The sequence below is a fragment of the Crinia signifera genome, chromosome 9 (assembly GCF_055691185.1).
Source record: "Crinia signifera chromosome 9, ASM5569118v1, whole genome shotgun sequence".
Taxonomy (NCBI): Eukaryota; Metazoa; Chordata; class Amphibia; order Anura; family Myobatrachidae; genus Crinia; species Crinia signifera.
In genome coordinates this window covers 92,611,994-92,628,883 of record NC_139225.1, presented here as the reverse complement: position 1 = coordinate 92,628,883, position 16,890 = coordinate 92,611,994, and the positions used below count along the sequence as shown (strand labels likewise).

The following is a 16,890-nucleotide window of genomic DNA, read 5'->3' as shown; positions in this document are numbered from 1 at the left end:
TTACCTTGGGGATGAAAAGGTATTCGTTTTAGGCCTTTGCGTGAGAAAAGAAGGGAGGCAAGCTGTTTTTGCTGCCGCCAGAGAAGTGCCAATTTTATTTAGTTCTTCTCCAAACAATACGTCACCTTTAAAAGGTAACATTTCCAGTGTCTTTTTAGACTCTACGTCAGCCAAGTTCATAGCCAAAGAATACAACGTGCCAAAACAGAAATTGCGGCTAGAGAACCTGCGTGACATTGCTTCCATGATATATATTGTTGCTTGCTTGATATGAGATACAGCTTTGCATCTTGTGATGCATCGAGGGGCAGCTCATACCTCGATAACCTGAAGCCACGGAAAAATAGCCCTTGCTGCCCATGTTGCAGCCACTGTTGGTCTTTGGCCTACTCCCGGTACTGTAAAAATAGCCTTAAGGGAGCGTTCCAAGCGTCTATCCATCGGGAAAGGACGGACGGCCTGACTAGACGAGAATCAACTGGGGGAGGAGACTCCCACAGTTTACAATCTTCAAGTGGTAATGGATATCTGGATAGAATCCTCTTTGAGATGGAGGATTTATTTCCCAAATTTTCCCATTGATCAGTACAAATTTACAATAAATTGTCTGAATGCGGGAACGGTGTTTTAATATCTTTTTGTTTTTTGAACACATCCCGTTGTTTTGCTACTGGCCCAGGTTCATCAGAATGTGAAAACAGTATTAGGTGTATAGAGTCTACAAGGGCTGGTACATCTACCGTGTCTGACTGTATTGTATTCTCTGGATCCTGCAAGATGGGCTCTTCACCATCTGCATCAGTGTCATCATCACCCCTATGGTCTTCCTCTCCAGTTTCGTCATCTAGTAATGGGGCAGGAGAAGGAAGTGGCTGATGTCTGGCAGAATGTCCAGTTACCGGAATGAGAGTTTCCACCGCTCCAGGAAGTCTCTTGAGTGGCGCTCATTAAGGAGGTGTATGTGAGCTTAACAGCTGCGGGAGGGCATCTGAGCAGTCAATCACGTGTGAAACGTTTGAAGAGTGCCAGGAGGTCGGACTTATAATTATATATAATTTCAATAAAAGGTGCTCTCACCAGGGACTTAGTAATGTTTCCACTTCTGTGTGAAGAATTGAGTGCAGCTCATTAAGGAGAGATATATAGATCTAGATATATAGAGCTAGAGAAAATATATTTATACATGCCTATACACACACTATATACACACACATGCGTACAATATATCCAGACACCCCAAGCCAACATTTAACAGCAGTACTTGAAAGTCTAACATTTAAAGTACAGTAAATTGCATTCATCATAGAATGGTGACCGTACTTTTTAAAAGCTGTAAACTAGTAGTGTCACTTAGAGGTTATTATCATCAATATTTGGAATTGGACATAAACATATTACATGATGTATTATAGCACCCGGCCACTATATGAAGGACTTTGGAACAATCAATTACATATTGCAGAGAATGTACCGTTATCACTGGGCTCTTCAATCTCATCCTCTGATGAATTCATATGTTGCTTGCCTGGGCCAATAGGGCTGGGATTGCTCCTTGCTACCCAAAAACCTGTAGCAGGAACGATTGGGCTACCCTGATTCTGAAAAGTAGACATGTTTTACTGGTAAAAGCTCCATTAACAACTGCTACAACACAGTTATGATTTTGCTTTACTAAACTGTTTATTTGGTACTCTTTACTTAGAAGGGCGCCCACGATTTTGATCGTGGGCATCGTTAGTAAAAAATCTCGGGCATTGAATGCACTAAAAAATCGGGTGCGATCAACCGACGAGATGCCCGAGATTTCCCATAGGGAACAATGTTAAATGTCTCAATTGACCCAATTTTCCTGTTCAATGCCTCAATTGACCCGATTTTTCCATAGGAAACAATGTTAAATGGGCCACAGAGGCCAAATAGGCACCCTGAAGTGTATAATGGCCACCCGAATTGTTAACGCCACCCCACGATCAACGTCAACCCGATGCGTGGCGAGCGCTGCGAGCCCGCGAGGGGCGGCGGTACGCGTCCTACGACCTTTTCATACCCCCACTATCCACGTCGGCGTGGAGTTGAGAATAGAAAGTGTGGCGAGCGCAGCGAGCCACCGAGCCCGAAGCGTGGCGAGCCCCGCGAGGGTACGCGGACAGCTGTGAAGCCCGCGAGGGGACGCGGATACCTGTGAAGGTATCCGCGTCCCCTCGCGGGGCTCGCTACACTTCGGGCTCGGTGGCTCGCTGCGCTCGCCACACTTTCTATTCTCAACTCCACGCCGACGTGGATAGTGGGAGTATGAAAAGGTCGTAGGACGCGTACCGCCGCCCCTCGCGGGCTCGCTGCGCTCTCCACGCTTCGGGTTGACGTTGATCGTGGGGTGGCGTTAACAATTCGGGTGCCCATTATTCACTTCAGGGTGCCTATTTGGCCTCTGTGGCCCATTTAACATTGTTTCCTATGGAAAAATTGGGTCAATTGAGGCATTGAACAGGAAAATCGGGTCAATTGAGACATTTAACATTGTTCCCTATGGGAAATCTCGGGCATCTCGTCTGTCGCATCGCACCTGATTTTTTAGTGCATTCAATGCCCGAGATGGCCGAGATGGGCGCCCTTCTAAGTAAAGAGTACCGTTTATTTTTAAAAAAAAGTAATAAAAATTGACCAAGTAATTATAAAGTAGTGAAAAACATTGTATTATTAGTCAGAAATAAAGTGAAGTTCTGAGCAGATACACACAGCCAAACTTGGAAAGGCTGCTTCCTCGCCTTCATCAATCTCATAGTAAGTTATAGTGTCATCCATGCCTCGCTGCTCCTCATCTCTGTCGGGGACAAATCTGAACTGGCACTCCTTATTCACACATGGCATCTGCCTTCGGCTCCGTGTATATGACCTGTATAAATCAGGGAGACCATATTACGATCACAGGGAACTCTATTCACATTTGTGTCCATGATTTCCCTTATCCAGATGTTAAACTAGAATTCCACAAGAAAAAGTCTTAAAAAGGTAGACATTGATGTTGTATAAATTTAACCTGTAATGCCCTTCACCTGTGGCGGAAGGTCCCAGCTCTATCACTGGCATTACTATGTGGGTGCGGAATACACCTGGTTGTCTCCTTCAGAGATGGCGACTCCAAAAAGCTGGCTCCTCTGCAGTGAAAAGGAGATGGCTGCTGCAGTGTGACATTCAAATGCAACGCTCACTTCCTGTCAGTGTTAACCATGCCCTTGAATTGAAGCAATCAGGGACTTCCAGCGAAGTCATACCCCCTTTCAGTAAGGCAAAGCACCTGGGTTGAAGGAAATGGGGATCTTCCCAAGAGGACACCCCCCTTTAAGACAGCTCAGGACCGTTTTTGGATGCACATCTGAGGCATTTGCAGGGGGCTATAATGTGCACATCAGTCTCCAGACCCAGTGATGCCTCCGAGCTCTAATATTTAGAAGTCTCTTATTTTTAAACAAAGGTATCCATGCTTAAGAACAGTTTGGTAAATCAAATCTGAGGTACTGGTAAAGCCACCAGTGATCAAGCATGATATCTTAAAAATATGGACTGTTAAGGTTCCTTGAGAACAGAATTTGGACACCAATTTTCTAGTATATAATGCTAGAAAAAAACCAAAACCAACCAGTATAACCAATCTTTGCTCAATTATTAACTCCCTCATTAATACGAATGAACATTTTTTTTCATTTTAAAAATTGGAATAATGGGCAGGTCCCTGCGCTTCTGCTGCCTTTGGACTCAAATCAATTGTATGTAACACCAAACGCACATAGAAAACGTATACCAAAAAAATACTGACAAGTCCTTGGCGCAGATATTTTGGTCCCCTCTTATCGTTTCTTATTGGTTGGACCCAAAAAAGAAAGAAAAGATAGAACCGCAATAGTGTGATGCAGTATAGACTTTTGGGAAATAGCCACGCTAGAAAAATATCATGCCCTTAAAATTGTTCCTAAAGACTTGAGAGTGAATAAAATAGCCAGCTTCAAATCATCAAACGAACATTTCAAACTAAAATGTGAGGATATATTGTTGAAATGCTCTAGTGATTTAATGCAACTTATCATTCAAGAACAGAAAAGTGAGCTAAATATAGTGGAAGATGAAATAAAAGAACTTAAAAAAACTTTCCTCCCCATTTAAAGAACAGAAAGAATATAAAGAAAAGGAAGAGAGAATCTGTGAAAAATTGAGAAAATTGAGGGTCCCCTCATTAATAGGAAGTTAAAGAAACTCCAGAGGGATCTAGAAGACCCTAAGGAACCTCCAAATGAGATCCCTAATAAAGAGACAAACCCATTAAAATTGAAGGGAAAACACATAAAAACTCCGGCTACTAAGCCAAAATATAAAAGGCCCTATGGATCCTTTAGACCCAAACAGGGAGACATTAGAACCCCTAAAAATATCCGGAACAGGGCCATAGATAGAGGATACCAAACCCCTGGGGTAAATTATCAAGAAAGGGAAGAAAGACAAAATTGGAGACAGAGAATAGAACCCCAAAACCATAGAGTCTATAGGACAGAAAACGAAACTAACTATAGAATTCCCGTCTCTAACAGGTTCACCCACTTGGAAAATAATTATTCCCCGAAGAATAGATCCAATTATCAGCATCATTTTTAGAGAGGCGACATCAAAGAAATGTAATAAGATAAAAAGGACCATTCGGGGAAAGAGGGGAGGAAAGAAGAAAATAAACAAAATTAGGAAGAGAAGAAAGATCTGAGACACAAATTACCCCGAACCCTGAGGAGAAAGGGACAATTAAAATCTTCAATTTGAGTGAACATTTACTCTTGCAAGAGGAAAGAACACTCTTGGAGAAAGGGTTGAAATTTTGCCCTTCCAATTCTATCAATCCATTTGAGGTTTTCATTGATGTCCAAAAATTCTTGAGAAAGTTAACTTTAAAAAAAAAAATTTCATGATAAAGAGACAGATGAGGAATTTGACTAATGCCCCAAGTTTTAAACAAAAATCCACTTTTAATCCATCTCATTTAAAAGGGTGTTTTCTTGATACTTTCAATAGTCTCGTAATGGAGGATGTAAGGAAACTCAGCAGTAAAAAGGTTCAACACAACCTAACCTTCAAAGAAAGGAAGGGGTTGGAATCTCTGGTTGCTGACAAAAACCTTATTATTAAGCCCACCGATAAAGGTGGGGGCATAGTCCTTATGGATAAGAGGGACTATGAAGGGGAGATACACAAACAACTCTCCGACATAGAAACCTACAAGAAAATACGAGGTGACCCCACCCAAAAAAATGCTCATTTTATTCAAAAACCTTACTGCAAAATATAATAAATTAGGAGTAATCACAGAAGAAGAGATGAAGTTTCTTAATAGAGATTGCCCAATCATCCCTACAATCTATATTCTTCCTAAGGTGCATAAGGACCCTGTGCATCCCCCTGGAAGACCAATCATCTTCGGGGTGGACTCAATTACGTCCAATCTTTCAATGTTTATCGATGTGCACCTACAACCAATGGTAGTACAAAATCGTTCCCATTTAAAAGGACACTACTGATGTTCTCCATTTTATAAAAACTTTAGAATGGGAAGATAACTTCTTTCTTGTAACGGCGGACGTGGCCTCATGATATACAATTATAAGCCACGTACAAGGTGTTCAAGCAGTAAAAAAGACCATGTCCACCTCAGAAATTAGTCAAAAACTCCAAAATTTTCTTGCTGAAGGCATAGAATTCATTTTACAAAATAATTATTTTGTTTTTAAGGAGGAATTTAATGTTTAGAAAAGGGGGACCGCCATGGGCACCAGGTTTGCCCCAATTTATGCTAACATCTTTATGGGTGAGTGGGAGACCGAAACCATCTGGTCCCACCACCCATACGGGGCAAACCTGGTGTCCTGGCGGAGGTACATTGATGACATCCTCTTTGTGTGGAGAGGAGATAGGGAAGGCTTGGATTTATTTTGTCAATACTTGAATGAGAATGAAAAAGGTATTAAGCTAACTTTTGAGATAAGCCAAGAACAAGTAAGCTTTCTTGACATTTTAACCCCTTCATTTTTTTCAAATCTGACATGTCTCACTTAAGTGGTGATAACTTTTTTTTGCTTTTACTTGTCCCAGTGATTTTGAGATTGTTTTCTCGTGACACATTGTACTTCAAGTTAGTGGTAAATTTGGGTCGATACAGTCTGTGTTTTTTTGTGAAAAATACCAAAATATCGTGAAAAAATGGAAAATTTAGCAATTTGCAAAATGTTAAATTTTCTGCTTGTGAGACAAATAATCATACCACTCAAAATAGTTAATAACATAGACCATATGTCTACTTTATGTTTCCATCATTATTTCAACTTCCTTTTAATTTTTTTGGACACTAGGAGGCTTACAATATGAATAGCAAATTCTCAAATTTTCAAGAAAATTTCAAACACTGATTTTTTTTAGGGACCAGTTCAGTTCTGATGTGACTTTGAGGGACTTGTATGTGAGACACCCCCATAAATGATGCCATTTCAAAAACTGCACCCCTCACAGTATTCAAAACAGCATTTTGGAAGTTTGTTAACCCTTTAGGTGTTTCACAGGAATTAAAACAAAGTGTAGGTGAAATTTCAAAATTTCTTTTTTTTTGCAGAGTTTCAATTTTAATACATTTTTCTAATGAATACAGTAGATTTTACTAGAGAAATGTGACTAAAAATTGATTCCCCCAATTCTTTTGTTTTCAAAAATATCCTATATGTGGCCCTAGTGTGCACGTTGACCAAACCACAGGCTTCATAATAGAAGGAGCACCTACTTGATTTTGGAGCCTCCTTTTTATGAGATTTTTTTTAGGCACCATGTAGGTTTCTAGGCACTATAAGATGCTAAAATTTAGGAACCCCCCCACAAGTGACCCCATTTTGCAAACTACACCCCTCAGGGAATTCATCTAGGGGTATAGTGTACATTTCAAACCCCCAGGGGTTTCACCAATTGTGGTACAACTGGGCTGTGAAAATGAAAAATTACATTTTTTTACACAAACATGCACTTCTGGCTCAAGATTTTTCATTTTCACAAGGAATGAAGGAGACAAAGCACCCCAAAGTCTGTGCCCCAATTTCTCCCGAGTACGGCAATGCCTCACATGTGACCAACAAAATACCAGTTGGGCGCATGGCAGGACTCTGAAGGGAAGGAGTGATTTTTGGATTTTGCAGCACAGATTTTGGTGGAATGAATGGTGGGTGCTATGTTGCATTAGCAAGACTCCCAAAGCACCAATACAGTGGAACCCCCCCACAAGTCACCCCATTTTGCAAAGTACACCCCTCAGGGAATTCATCTAGGGGTATAGTGTACATTTCAAACCCCCAGGGGTTTCACCAATTGTGGTGCAACTGGGCTGTGAAAATGAAAAATTACATTTTTTTACACAAACATGCACTTCTGGCTCAAAATTTTTCATTTTCACAAGGAATGAAGGAGACAAAGCACCCCAAAGTCTGTGCCCCAATTTCTCCCGAGTACGGCAATGCCTCACATGTGACCAAAAAATACCAGTTGGGCGCATGGCAGGACTCAGAAGGGAAGGAGTGATTTTTGGATTTTGCAGCACAGATTTTGGTGGAATGAATGGTGGGTGCTATGTTGCATTAGCAAGACTCCCAAAGCACCAATACAGTGGAACCCCCCCACAAGTCACCCCATTTTGCAAAGTACACCCCTCAGGGAATTCATCTAGGGGTATAGTGTACATTTCAAACCCCCAGGGGTTTCACCAATTGTGGTACAACTGGGCTGTGAAAATGAAAAATTACATTTTTTTACACAAACATGCACTTCTGGCTCAAAATTTTTCATTTTCACAAGGAATGAAGGAGACAAAGCACCCCAAAGTCTGTGCCCCAATTTCTCCCGAGTACGGCAATGCCTCACATGTGACCAAAAAATACCAGTTGGGCGCATGGCAGGACTCAGAAGGGAAGGAGTGATTTTTGGATTTTGCAGCACAGATTTTGGTGGAATGAATGGTGGGTGCTATGTTGCATTAGCAAGACTCCCAAAGCACCAATACAGTGGAACCCCCCCACAAGTCACCCCATTTTGCAAAGTACACCCCTCAGGGAATTCATCTAGGGGTATAGTGTACATTTCAAACCCCCAGGGGTTTCACCAATTGTGGTGCAACTGGGCTGTGAAAATGAAAAATTACATTTTTTTACACAAACATGCACTTCTGGCTCAAAATTTTTCATTTTCACAAGGAATGAAGGAGACAAAGCACCCCAAAGTCTGTGCCCCAATTTCTCCCGAGTACGGCAATGCCTCACATGTGACCAAAAAATACCAGTTGGGCGCATGGCAGGACTCAGAAGGGAAGGAGTGATTTTTGGATTTTGCAGCACAGATTTTGGTGGAATGAATGGTGGGTGCTATGTTGCATTAGCAAGACTCCCAAAGCACCAATACAGTGGAACCCCCCCACAAGTCACCCCATTTTGCAAAGTACACCCCTCAGGGAATTCATCTAGGGGTATAGTGTACATTTCAAACCCCCAGGGGTTTCACCAATTGTGGTACAACTGGGCTGTGAAAATGAAAAATTACATTTTTTTACACAAACATGCACTTCTGGCTCAAAATTTTTCATTTTCACAAGGAATGAAGGAGACAAAGCACCCCAAAGTCTGTGCCCCAATTTCTCCCGAGTACGGCAATGCCTCACATGTGACCAAAAAATACCAGTTGGGCGCATGGCAGGACTCAGAAGGGAAGGAGTGATTTTTGGATTTTGCAGCACAGATTTTGGTGGAATGAATGGTGGGTGCTATGTTGCATTAGCAAGACTCCCAAAGCACCAATACAGTGGAACCCCCCCACAAGTCACCCCATTTTGCAAACTACACCCCTCAGGGAATTCATCTAGGGGTATAGTGTACATTTCAAACCCCCAGGGGTTTCACCAATTTTGGTACAACTGGCCTGTGAAAATGAAAAATTACATTTTTTAACACAAAAATGCAGTTCTGGCTCAAAATTTTTCATTTTCACAAGGAATGAAGGAGACAAAGCACCCCAAAATCTGTGCCCCCATTTCTCCAGAGTACGGCAATGCCTCACATGTGACCAAAAAATACCAGTTGGGTGCATGGCAGGACTCAGAAGGGAAGGAGTGATTTTTGGATTTTGGAGCACAGATTTTGGTGGAATGAATGGTGGGTGCTATGTTGCATTACCAATACAGTGGAACCCCCCCACAAGTGACCCCATTTTGCAAACTACACCCCTCAGGGAATTCATCTAGGGGTATAGTGTACATTTCAAACCCCCAGGGGTTTCACCAATTTTGATACAACTGGGCAGTGAAAATGAAAAATTACATTTTTTTACACAAAAATGCAGTTCTGGCTCAAAATTTTTCATTTTCACAAGGAATGAAGGAGACAAAGCACCCCAAAATCTGTGCCCCCATTTCTCCAGAGTACGGCAATGCCTCACATGTGACCAAAAAATACCAGTTGGGTGCATGGCAGGACTCAGAAGGGAAGGAGTGATTTTTGGATTTTGGAGCACAGATTTTGGTGGAATGAATGGTGGGTGCTATGTTGCATTACCAATACAGTGGAACCCCCCCACAAGTGACCCCATTTTGCAAACTACACCCCTCAGGGAATTCATCTAGGGGTATAGTGTACATTTCAAACCCCCAGGGGTTTCACCAATTTTGATACAACTGGGCAGTGAAAATGAAAAATTACATTTTTTAACACAAAAATGCAGTTCTGGCTCAAAATTTTTCATTTTCACAAGGAGTGAAGGAGACAAAGCACCCCAAAATCTGTGCCCCCATTTCTCCAGAGTATGGCAATGCCTCAAATGTGACCAAAAAATACCAGTTGGGTGCATGGCAGGACTCAGAAGGGAAGGAGTGATTTTTGGATTTTGCAGCTCAGATTCTGGTGGAATGAATGGTGGGTGCTATGTGGCATTAGCAAGACCCCCGAAGCACGGTGAAATGATGAACCTAATAATCCATAGATGTGTGGTATATTTTGAAACACTCCTTTATACATAGGCCGGGTTTGTCGGGGCAAGTTTCACAGTGGAAAATAGTTTCCTTTCTTATTCCCTTTTTATAGCAAACTTTGCACCTTTTTTGTGTCCTGCCCTTTCTTGCAGTGGAGGGGATTTCGTTGGGAAAATGCTGCCCTGGTACAATACGGGGGCCAGTACTAGAAGTACTGGGGCCCTCTGCCTGCTGGTTCCCAAATATTAGGCCCTTTATGACTTCCTCTTGAAAGTGCATAAATGTCCCCCTCTGGCCGGTAGAACGGAATAGCACGTAAGCGTTATACAGTGCCATCTGGATGATATACACGGCCAGCTTCTTGTACCAGATATTTGTTTTCCGCAGGGCACTGTACGGCTTCAGTACCTGATCTGAAAGATCCACTCCGCCCATGTACTTATTGTAATCTAGGATACAATTTGGTTTTGAGGTGTGGGTACTGGTACCTCGTACAGGGATGGAGGTGGTACTGTCTCCATGAATTGTTGTCAGTATAAGGACATCCCTCTTGTCCTTATATTTGACCAACAACATATTTTCGGTGCATATTCCCCTGCTTTCACCCCTTCTTAGTACTTGGGCAATGTGCGTTTTGGGGAGGCCTCTTTGGTTCTTGCGCACAGTACCGCAAGCTGCTGTACCTCTTGAACCAAGGGCCTTAAACAGGGGGATGCTAGTGTAAAAGTTATCCACATAGAGGTGATAACCCTTATCCAGGAAGGGGTGCATTAAATCCCAGACAATTTTTCCACTAACACCTACGAGGGAGGGGGGGCATTCTGGCGGTTCAATTCTTGAATCCTTCCCTTCATATACCCTAAACTTGTGGGTGTACCCTGTGGTGCTTTCACACAGCTTATACATTTTTATGCCATACCTTGCCCTCTTACTGGGAAGGTACTGGCGGAATTTAACCCTTCCTTTAAAATGTATAAGGGACTCGTCGATACTAATACATTTATCAGGGATGTATAGCTCTGCAAATTTGGCACTGAAATGATCAATGACCGGCCTGACTTTGAATAGCCGGTCAAAGGTGGGATCATCTCTGGGTGGGCACTGTGCATTATCGTTGTAATGCAAAAATTTAAGGATTAACTCAAAACGAGTCCGGGTCATGGCCATACGGTAAAGTGGGGTGCTGTACAGAACATCTGTACTCCAATATTGCCTAATTTCTGGCTTTTTTACTATGCCCATATGAAACACCAGACCCCAAAACGTCATCATCTCTACTGCATCTACAGGGGTCCACCTAGCAAATGATGACGTGGGGTTTTGAGCAATAAACTGCTGGGCATATAAATTAGTTTGGTCCACCATTAAATTTATAAAATCATCAGAGAAAAATAATTTGAAAAAGTCAATTTCTCTGAGACCTGTGGAATCAAATTGGATTCCTGGCATGGCCAAAAACTCAGGAACCTGGGGCTCAAAATTGTCTGGTAGTGGGGTCCATACGAGATCAATTATTGGGGGGGGGGGGTCTCAGCTGCTCTACGGGGGCGTCTTTGAGGGGGTCCCTCATCACCAGAGGAGGAAGAGGAGCTTAAGACGAATCCTTCAAATTCCCCGCTTGCCTCACTGGCTGTGTCAGAGTCAGAGGCAAGCATGGCATACGCCTCCTCCACTGAATACATTCTTCTGGATGACTGGGATGACATTTGGGATGACATTTGGGATGACATTTGGGATGCCATTTTTATTTTTGTGTTACTGGTAGTGAAATGTTTCAACACGTGTATAGTGTAGGGGGGGGTACAAACTTTATTTCAACCCGGGGGGTATGTAGTGTGTAGTGTGTATGTAGTGCAGAAAAAAAAAATACTTTATACTAAAAAAAAAAAATTGAAGGGGTTAAAAAACAAAAAAAAAATTGAAGGGGTTAAAAAAAAAAAATTGAAGGGGTTAAAAAAACAAAAAAAAGGTCCTGCGCCAAAAATTGAGCACAGATGTTGGTCAGTAACGTCCGTCACTGAACAGCGCTCAAAGGCAACAGGAATTTGATCAAAAAAAAATAAAAAATAGATCAACCCTGTGCCGAAAAAGCTGATCAGTGATGTACGTCACTGATCAGCGCACAGTGGCCACAGGACACCCACAAAATCAGTGTGTGTAAAAAAAAAATAAAAAAAAGACCACACAGCACCCACAAAAAAAAAAAAGGTGATCAGTGATGCGACACTGATTACCAGTGAGGGGCAGCAGGTGCACAACCTTTGGTGCAACTGACAGTGCAACTGGCAGCAACTGACAGGTATATATATAAAAAAAAAAAACCTCTGCGCCCCCAAAAAGTTGCTGATCACCTCAGATATAGTGATCAGCACAAAAGGCGGGGGTAGCAGACACAAAATATACTCTCTCTCTCTCTCTCTATCTCTCTCTATCTCTCTCTATCTCTCTCTATCTCTCTCTATCTCTCTCTATCTCTCTCTATCTCTCTCTATCACTATCTATCACTCTAGGACACTGCAGCAGCAGCACTGACAGTTATATGTATAAAAAAAAACCTGCACCCCCAAAAAGGGGGGGTAGCAGACACAAAATATACACTCTCTATCACTCTCTGTCACTATCTCTCTCTATCTCTCTATCTCTCACTATCTATCACTATCTATCACTATCTATCACTCTATGACACTGCAGCAGCAGCACTGACAGTTATATATATAAAAAAAAAACCTGCACCCCCAAAAAGGGGGGGTAGCAGACACAAATCTCACTAGCTCTCACTATCTCTCACTATCTCTCACTATCTCTCACTATCTCTCACTATCTCTCACTATCTCTCACTATCTCTCACTATCTCTCACTATCTCTCACTATCTCTCACTATCTCTCACTATCTCTCACTCTATGACACTGCAGCAGCAGCACTGACAGTTATTTATATATAAAAAAAACCTGCACCCCCAAAAAGGGGGGGTAGCAGACACAAAATATAGCTCTCTCTGTCACTATCTCTCTATCTCTCTCTATCTCTCTATCACACTGCAGCAGCAGCAGGAAGTCCCAAGAAGTCAGATCCAGGAAGCGTCCAGCACGCTACAAGCAGTGATCAGGTAATCAGGTAAGGTATTTGCAAGGATCAGGTAAGTATTAGCAAGGATCAGGTCAGTATCACGGCAGATAGGCACGGTGACCGCTCTGCACGCTATTCCAGACCGGAATGGCGTCTGCAGCGCAGTCACCGTTAGTTTAAATGTCGCGCCTTGGCTGTGATTGGTCCGTGGGTCCCACGGACCAATCACAGCCTTGGGGGCAGGTGGGGTGAGGGTGGGGTGAGGTGTCATCGTCACCGATGACCCCCTCATGCCCCCTGACGCCCGGCGGTGATTGACACCTGTGTTACCGAGCGTCTGATTCGCTGGTAACACAGGAAAACGCTGTGAATGGCTGTTCACACTGAACAGCCAATCACAGCGATCACCGACGGGGGGGCGGCATCGCAGCCCCCCCTGGGCATGCAGGGACATGTCTGCTTTCAGGGACAGCAGACATCGTCCCTCTGTCACTGCGTCTCTAGACGCAGTGACAGTTTAAAGTCATGACGTATATATACGTCATGTGTCGGGAAGTACTTCCCGGCCATGACGTATATATACGTCAAATGTCGTGAAGGGGTTAATATATGTGGAGAATAATGTAATCAAAACAAAAAATTACATAAAACCAACGGACTCCCAGGCGTATATTAATAGGAACAGCTGCCACCAAGATAGGTGGCTGGATTCCATACCTATAGGTCAGTTTAGACGGCTGAAGAGAAACTGTACTGATAACTCTGTATTTCAAGAACAAGCTGGGGAAATGAAAGAACGTTTTTTAAAAAGCGGATATAACCCAGAAAAAGTCAATAATGCTTTACTTCAAATACAAGGTTTGGAACAAGAAAGTTTACTTGTACAAACAAATAACAAAACAAGCCAGAATGGGAAGTTTAAACGGGCATTCACGACGGGTTATTCTGCTCAACATCGTGAGGTAAAGAGAATAATTCAGAAACATTGGAATTTATTAAAGAAGGATCCCGTTATTGGTTCAGAAATCCCTGAGAATGCAGTTTGCATCTTCAGGAGGGCCCCCAATCTTAAATCAAAATTAGTGAAAAGCCTTTGTCCAACTTCCCCTAAAAAATCCACAGTTATATCTAAGGGGTTTTATAGATGTGGATCATGCATGGGCTGCAAAATTGTGAACAACTTCGGACCCAAAATCACCAAACTACTGATTAATGAGAAGAAACATATAATTAAGGAGTTTCTGACCTGTCACTCGACCAACGTTATTTATGGGATAGAGTGCCAATGCAATTTATTTTACATTGGAAGAACCAGCAGGTCTTTTAAAGTTAGGGTTTCTGAACATATCAGAAATATCAGGAAGGGTCTTGAGATACATGCACTTTCTATGCACTTCAAACTAAAACATCAATGTAATCCTGATTTTATAAAGAATTTTTAGGTTTTAAAGAAAATTCAATGTAACAGCAGAGGGGGTGATGCTTCTGCATCCCTAGCAAGAAGTGAAATGATGCTGATTTTTAATCATCAAACCTTGGCTCCAAATGGTCTTAATAAAGACTTTGAGCTAAAATGGTTTATGTGATTTATTTTAGCTTGTTTTTTGCCTGAATTTTAATGTAGTGAATTCTTGTATGCTTTTAATGTAAGTCATTAATTGTATCCTTATTTATTTCCCCAAAATGCACTTTTTGAAGCACTTTTTGAATAATATGGAGGATTATTTCGTATGCACAAGACACTTTATATAAAGCTCCATTGGTCAAAATATGGAATGCGGAAGTCTATGGGTTACATAGATTGCAAATAGAATACGGTGCAAATTTCAGAGGACAACTTCCGGGACCAAGTGAAAGATGGAACCAGGAAGTTGAAAGAAAGAAACACTGACACGCAAACAGAGCGTAAGGTGGACCGCTGATGTCATATCCGGCAGGACGCCGGAGCTGTACCCATGGACAATAATAAAGAATTGCTCATATTATATCTGGCTCTGGAAATACCGGAAAGCGGAAGTCGCGGCTGAGGTTTGCCGCAATGAGGATTTTATGAGCCGCATACATCACATCCGGTTCCGGATGAACACCGGAACCCGGAAGTATGGTCGCGGGAGAATTTTGCCGCAATCAGAATAATGTGCATGTAGAAATAAGTAAAATATGGAACTATTAGGGAGATACATTACCTTGGGGAATCTGGGATTAGCTGGATAGGATGATCTGTGTCTGGCATTAGGTCCTCCCTAATAGAGGCATAAATAAGGGTCCAAGCACCTTTCCCCTGCATACCTTGAAAAAGAAACCCTTGTGGTTTCGAAGCGCGTTGGTGGTGCAGAGGAGAAGGTGACTGACTGACCGAGCCGGGTGACCAGCTTCCAGGGACGCCTGTTTGTTGTGATCAACATCTGCTTTTATGTCTACTTTCTTTGTGTAGACCACATCACTCGGTGAGAGTCAGCTGTTACCTATCTTGTCATTGTTTTTATTGTAAATATCCTGTGAATAAAAAGCGGTACTTCACCATACCAGCTCTTTTATTTTTTTACATGGGATAACGAGGATTGGAGTTTCACAAGACCTGGTGGTGACATTACCGCTCCCTCAGAAAGAGAGTATAGTCTACCCTGAAAAGTAGACTAAAGCTAAGGGTACGAGTCTTGACTAATATGAGATTTTGAACACAATATATACTGTAAAAGTCTATACTGTATCACACTATTGCGGTTCTATCTTTTCTTTCTTTCTTGGGTCCAACCAATAAGAAACGATAAGAGGGGAACAAAATATCTGCGCCAAGGACTTGTCAGTATTTTTTTCATTTTGTTGAACTTCCACTTTAAGCTTATCAGAGTGGTTCTAGAGGACAGCCTCTATGGAGATTTTGCAGTTTAAATTTTACACCCACACAGATTTTGGAACTCTATCAACTAAACAGCATTTATAGTATACAGTAGTAAGAGGAGCAATACCGACACCCATGAAGTAAATCACTTCACTGAAACAGAAATGTTATTCTTATACTATTTGCACAAATAGGCTTACCTAGTTCTATAGGAATAGTTGTCAAAGTTCTGGTAACACCTCTTCCCAGGACTGTTGTAAAAAGATATTTCTGGACTTATAATTGCATGTCTGTTAATATAACGAGGTGAAGACCTTTGATAAAGTAAATAATATATGAGTTCTAGCATTGCAATATTAAATGAATATCAACCACATTTAATACAGTAGACTGCTATTTGAATGGACATTAATCCCAAAAATGTTTTTTGCTATTTGAATGGACATTAATCCCAAAAATGTGTTCTGCCAGATCTTTCAACGAGTGTACATATTTAGGAGACATTACAGGTGGGTTTGGATCCCACTGTCGGTCTTCTGATTGTCATCCCTTGCAAGAGGTGTAGAGTAAAAAGAAACCCATTTTTGTTGATCATGTTTTTTTGGCTGCTAAAGGGAATACCCACTAATAGTTTTCCTAACAAAGCACTCATTCACTTCAATTAAAATATACTTGATAAAAATAAAGGGGCTATTTCCAGATAAATATATTTTTTATCTTTATGTCTAATATGCCTAATTAACAGTTACATAACAAAAAACTACTGTCTCCATGGTAATTTGTATAGGAACAAATACAGATATGTCCACACGCATCTGTCCTCCAGGCTATAAAAGTCACCTTATATAGAACACATGGGCTCGGTGTAACTGTAGCACTGGGTGTCTTTTTAGTAACTATTTGTTAAAATTTATCTTAATTGCAAAATGAAATGGGACGCACAAGTAGCTTCTGCTGAGA

General features: G+C 41.8%; 1 protein-coding gene across 1 annotated transcript in view; it reads right to left on the bottom strand.

The window, feature by feature from the left end:
* Positions 1 to 16,890, bottom strand: part of ALG13 (ALG13 UDP-N-acetylglucosaminyltransferase subunit) — a 154,175-nt gene that overhangs the window by 56,127 nt on the left and 81,158 nt on the right. Inside the window, 4 exon segments of the mRNA XM_083160737.1 lie at positions 741 to 844; positions 1,472 to 1,598; positions 2,737 to 2,893; positions 16,131 to 16,244. Coding sequence (XP_083016863.1) covers positions 741 to 844; positions 1,472 to 1,598; positions 2,737 to 2,893; positions 16,131 to 16,244 — 502 coding nt within the window.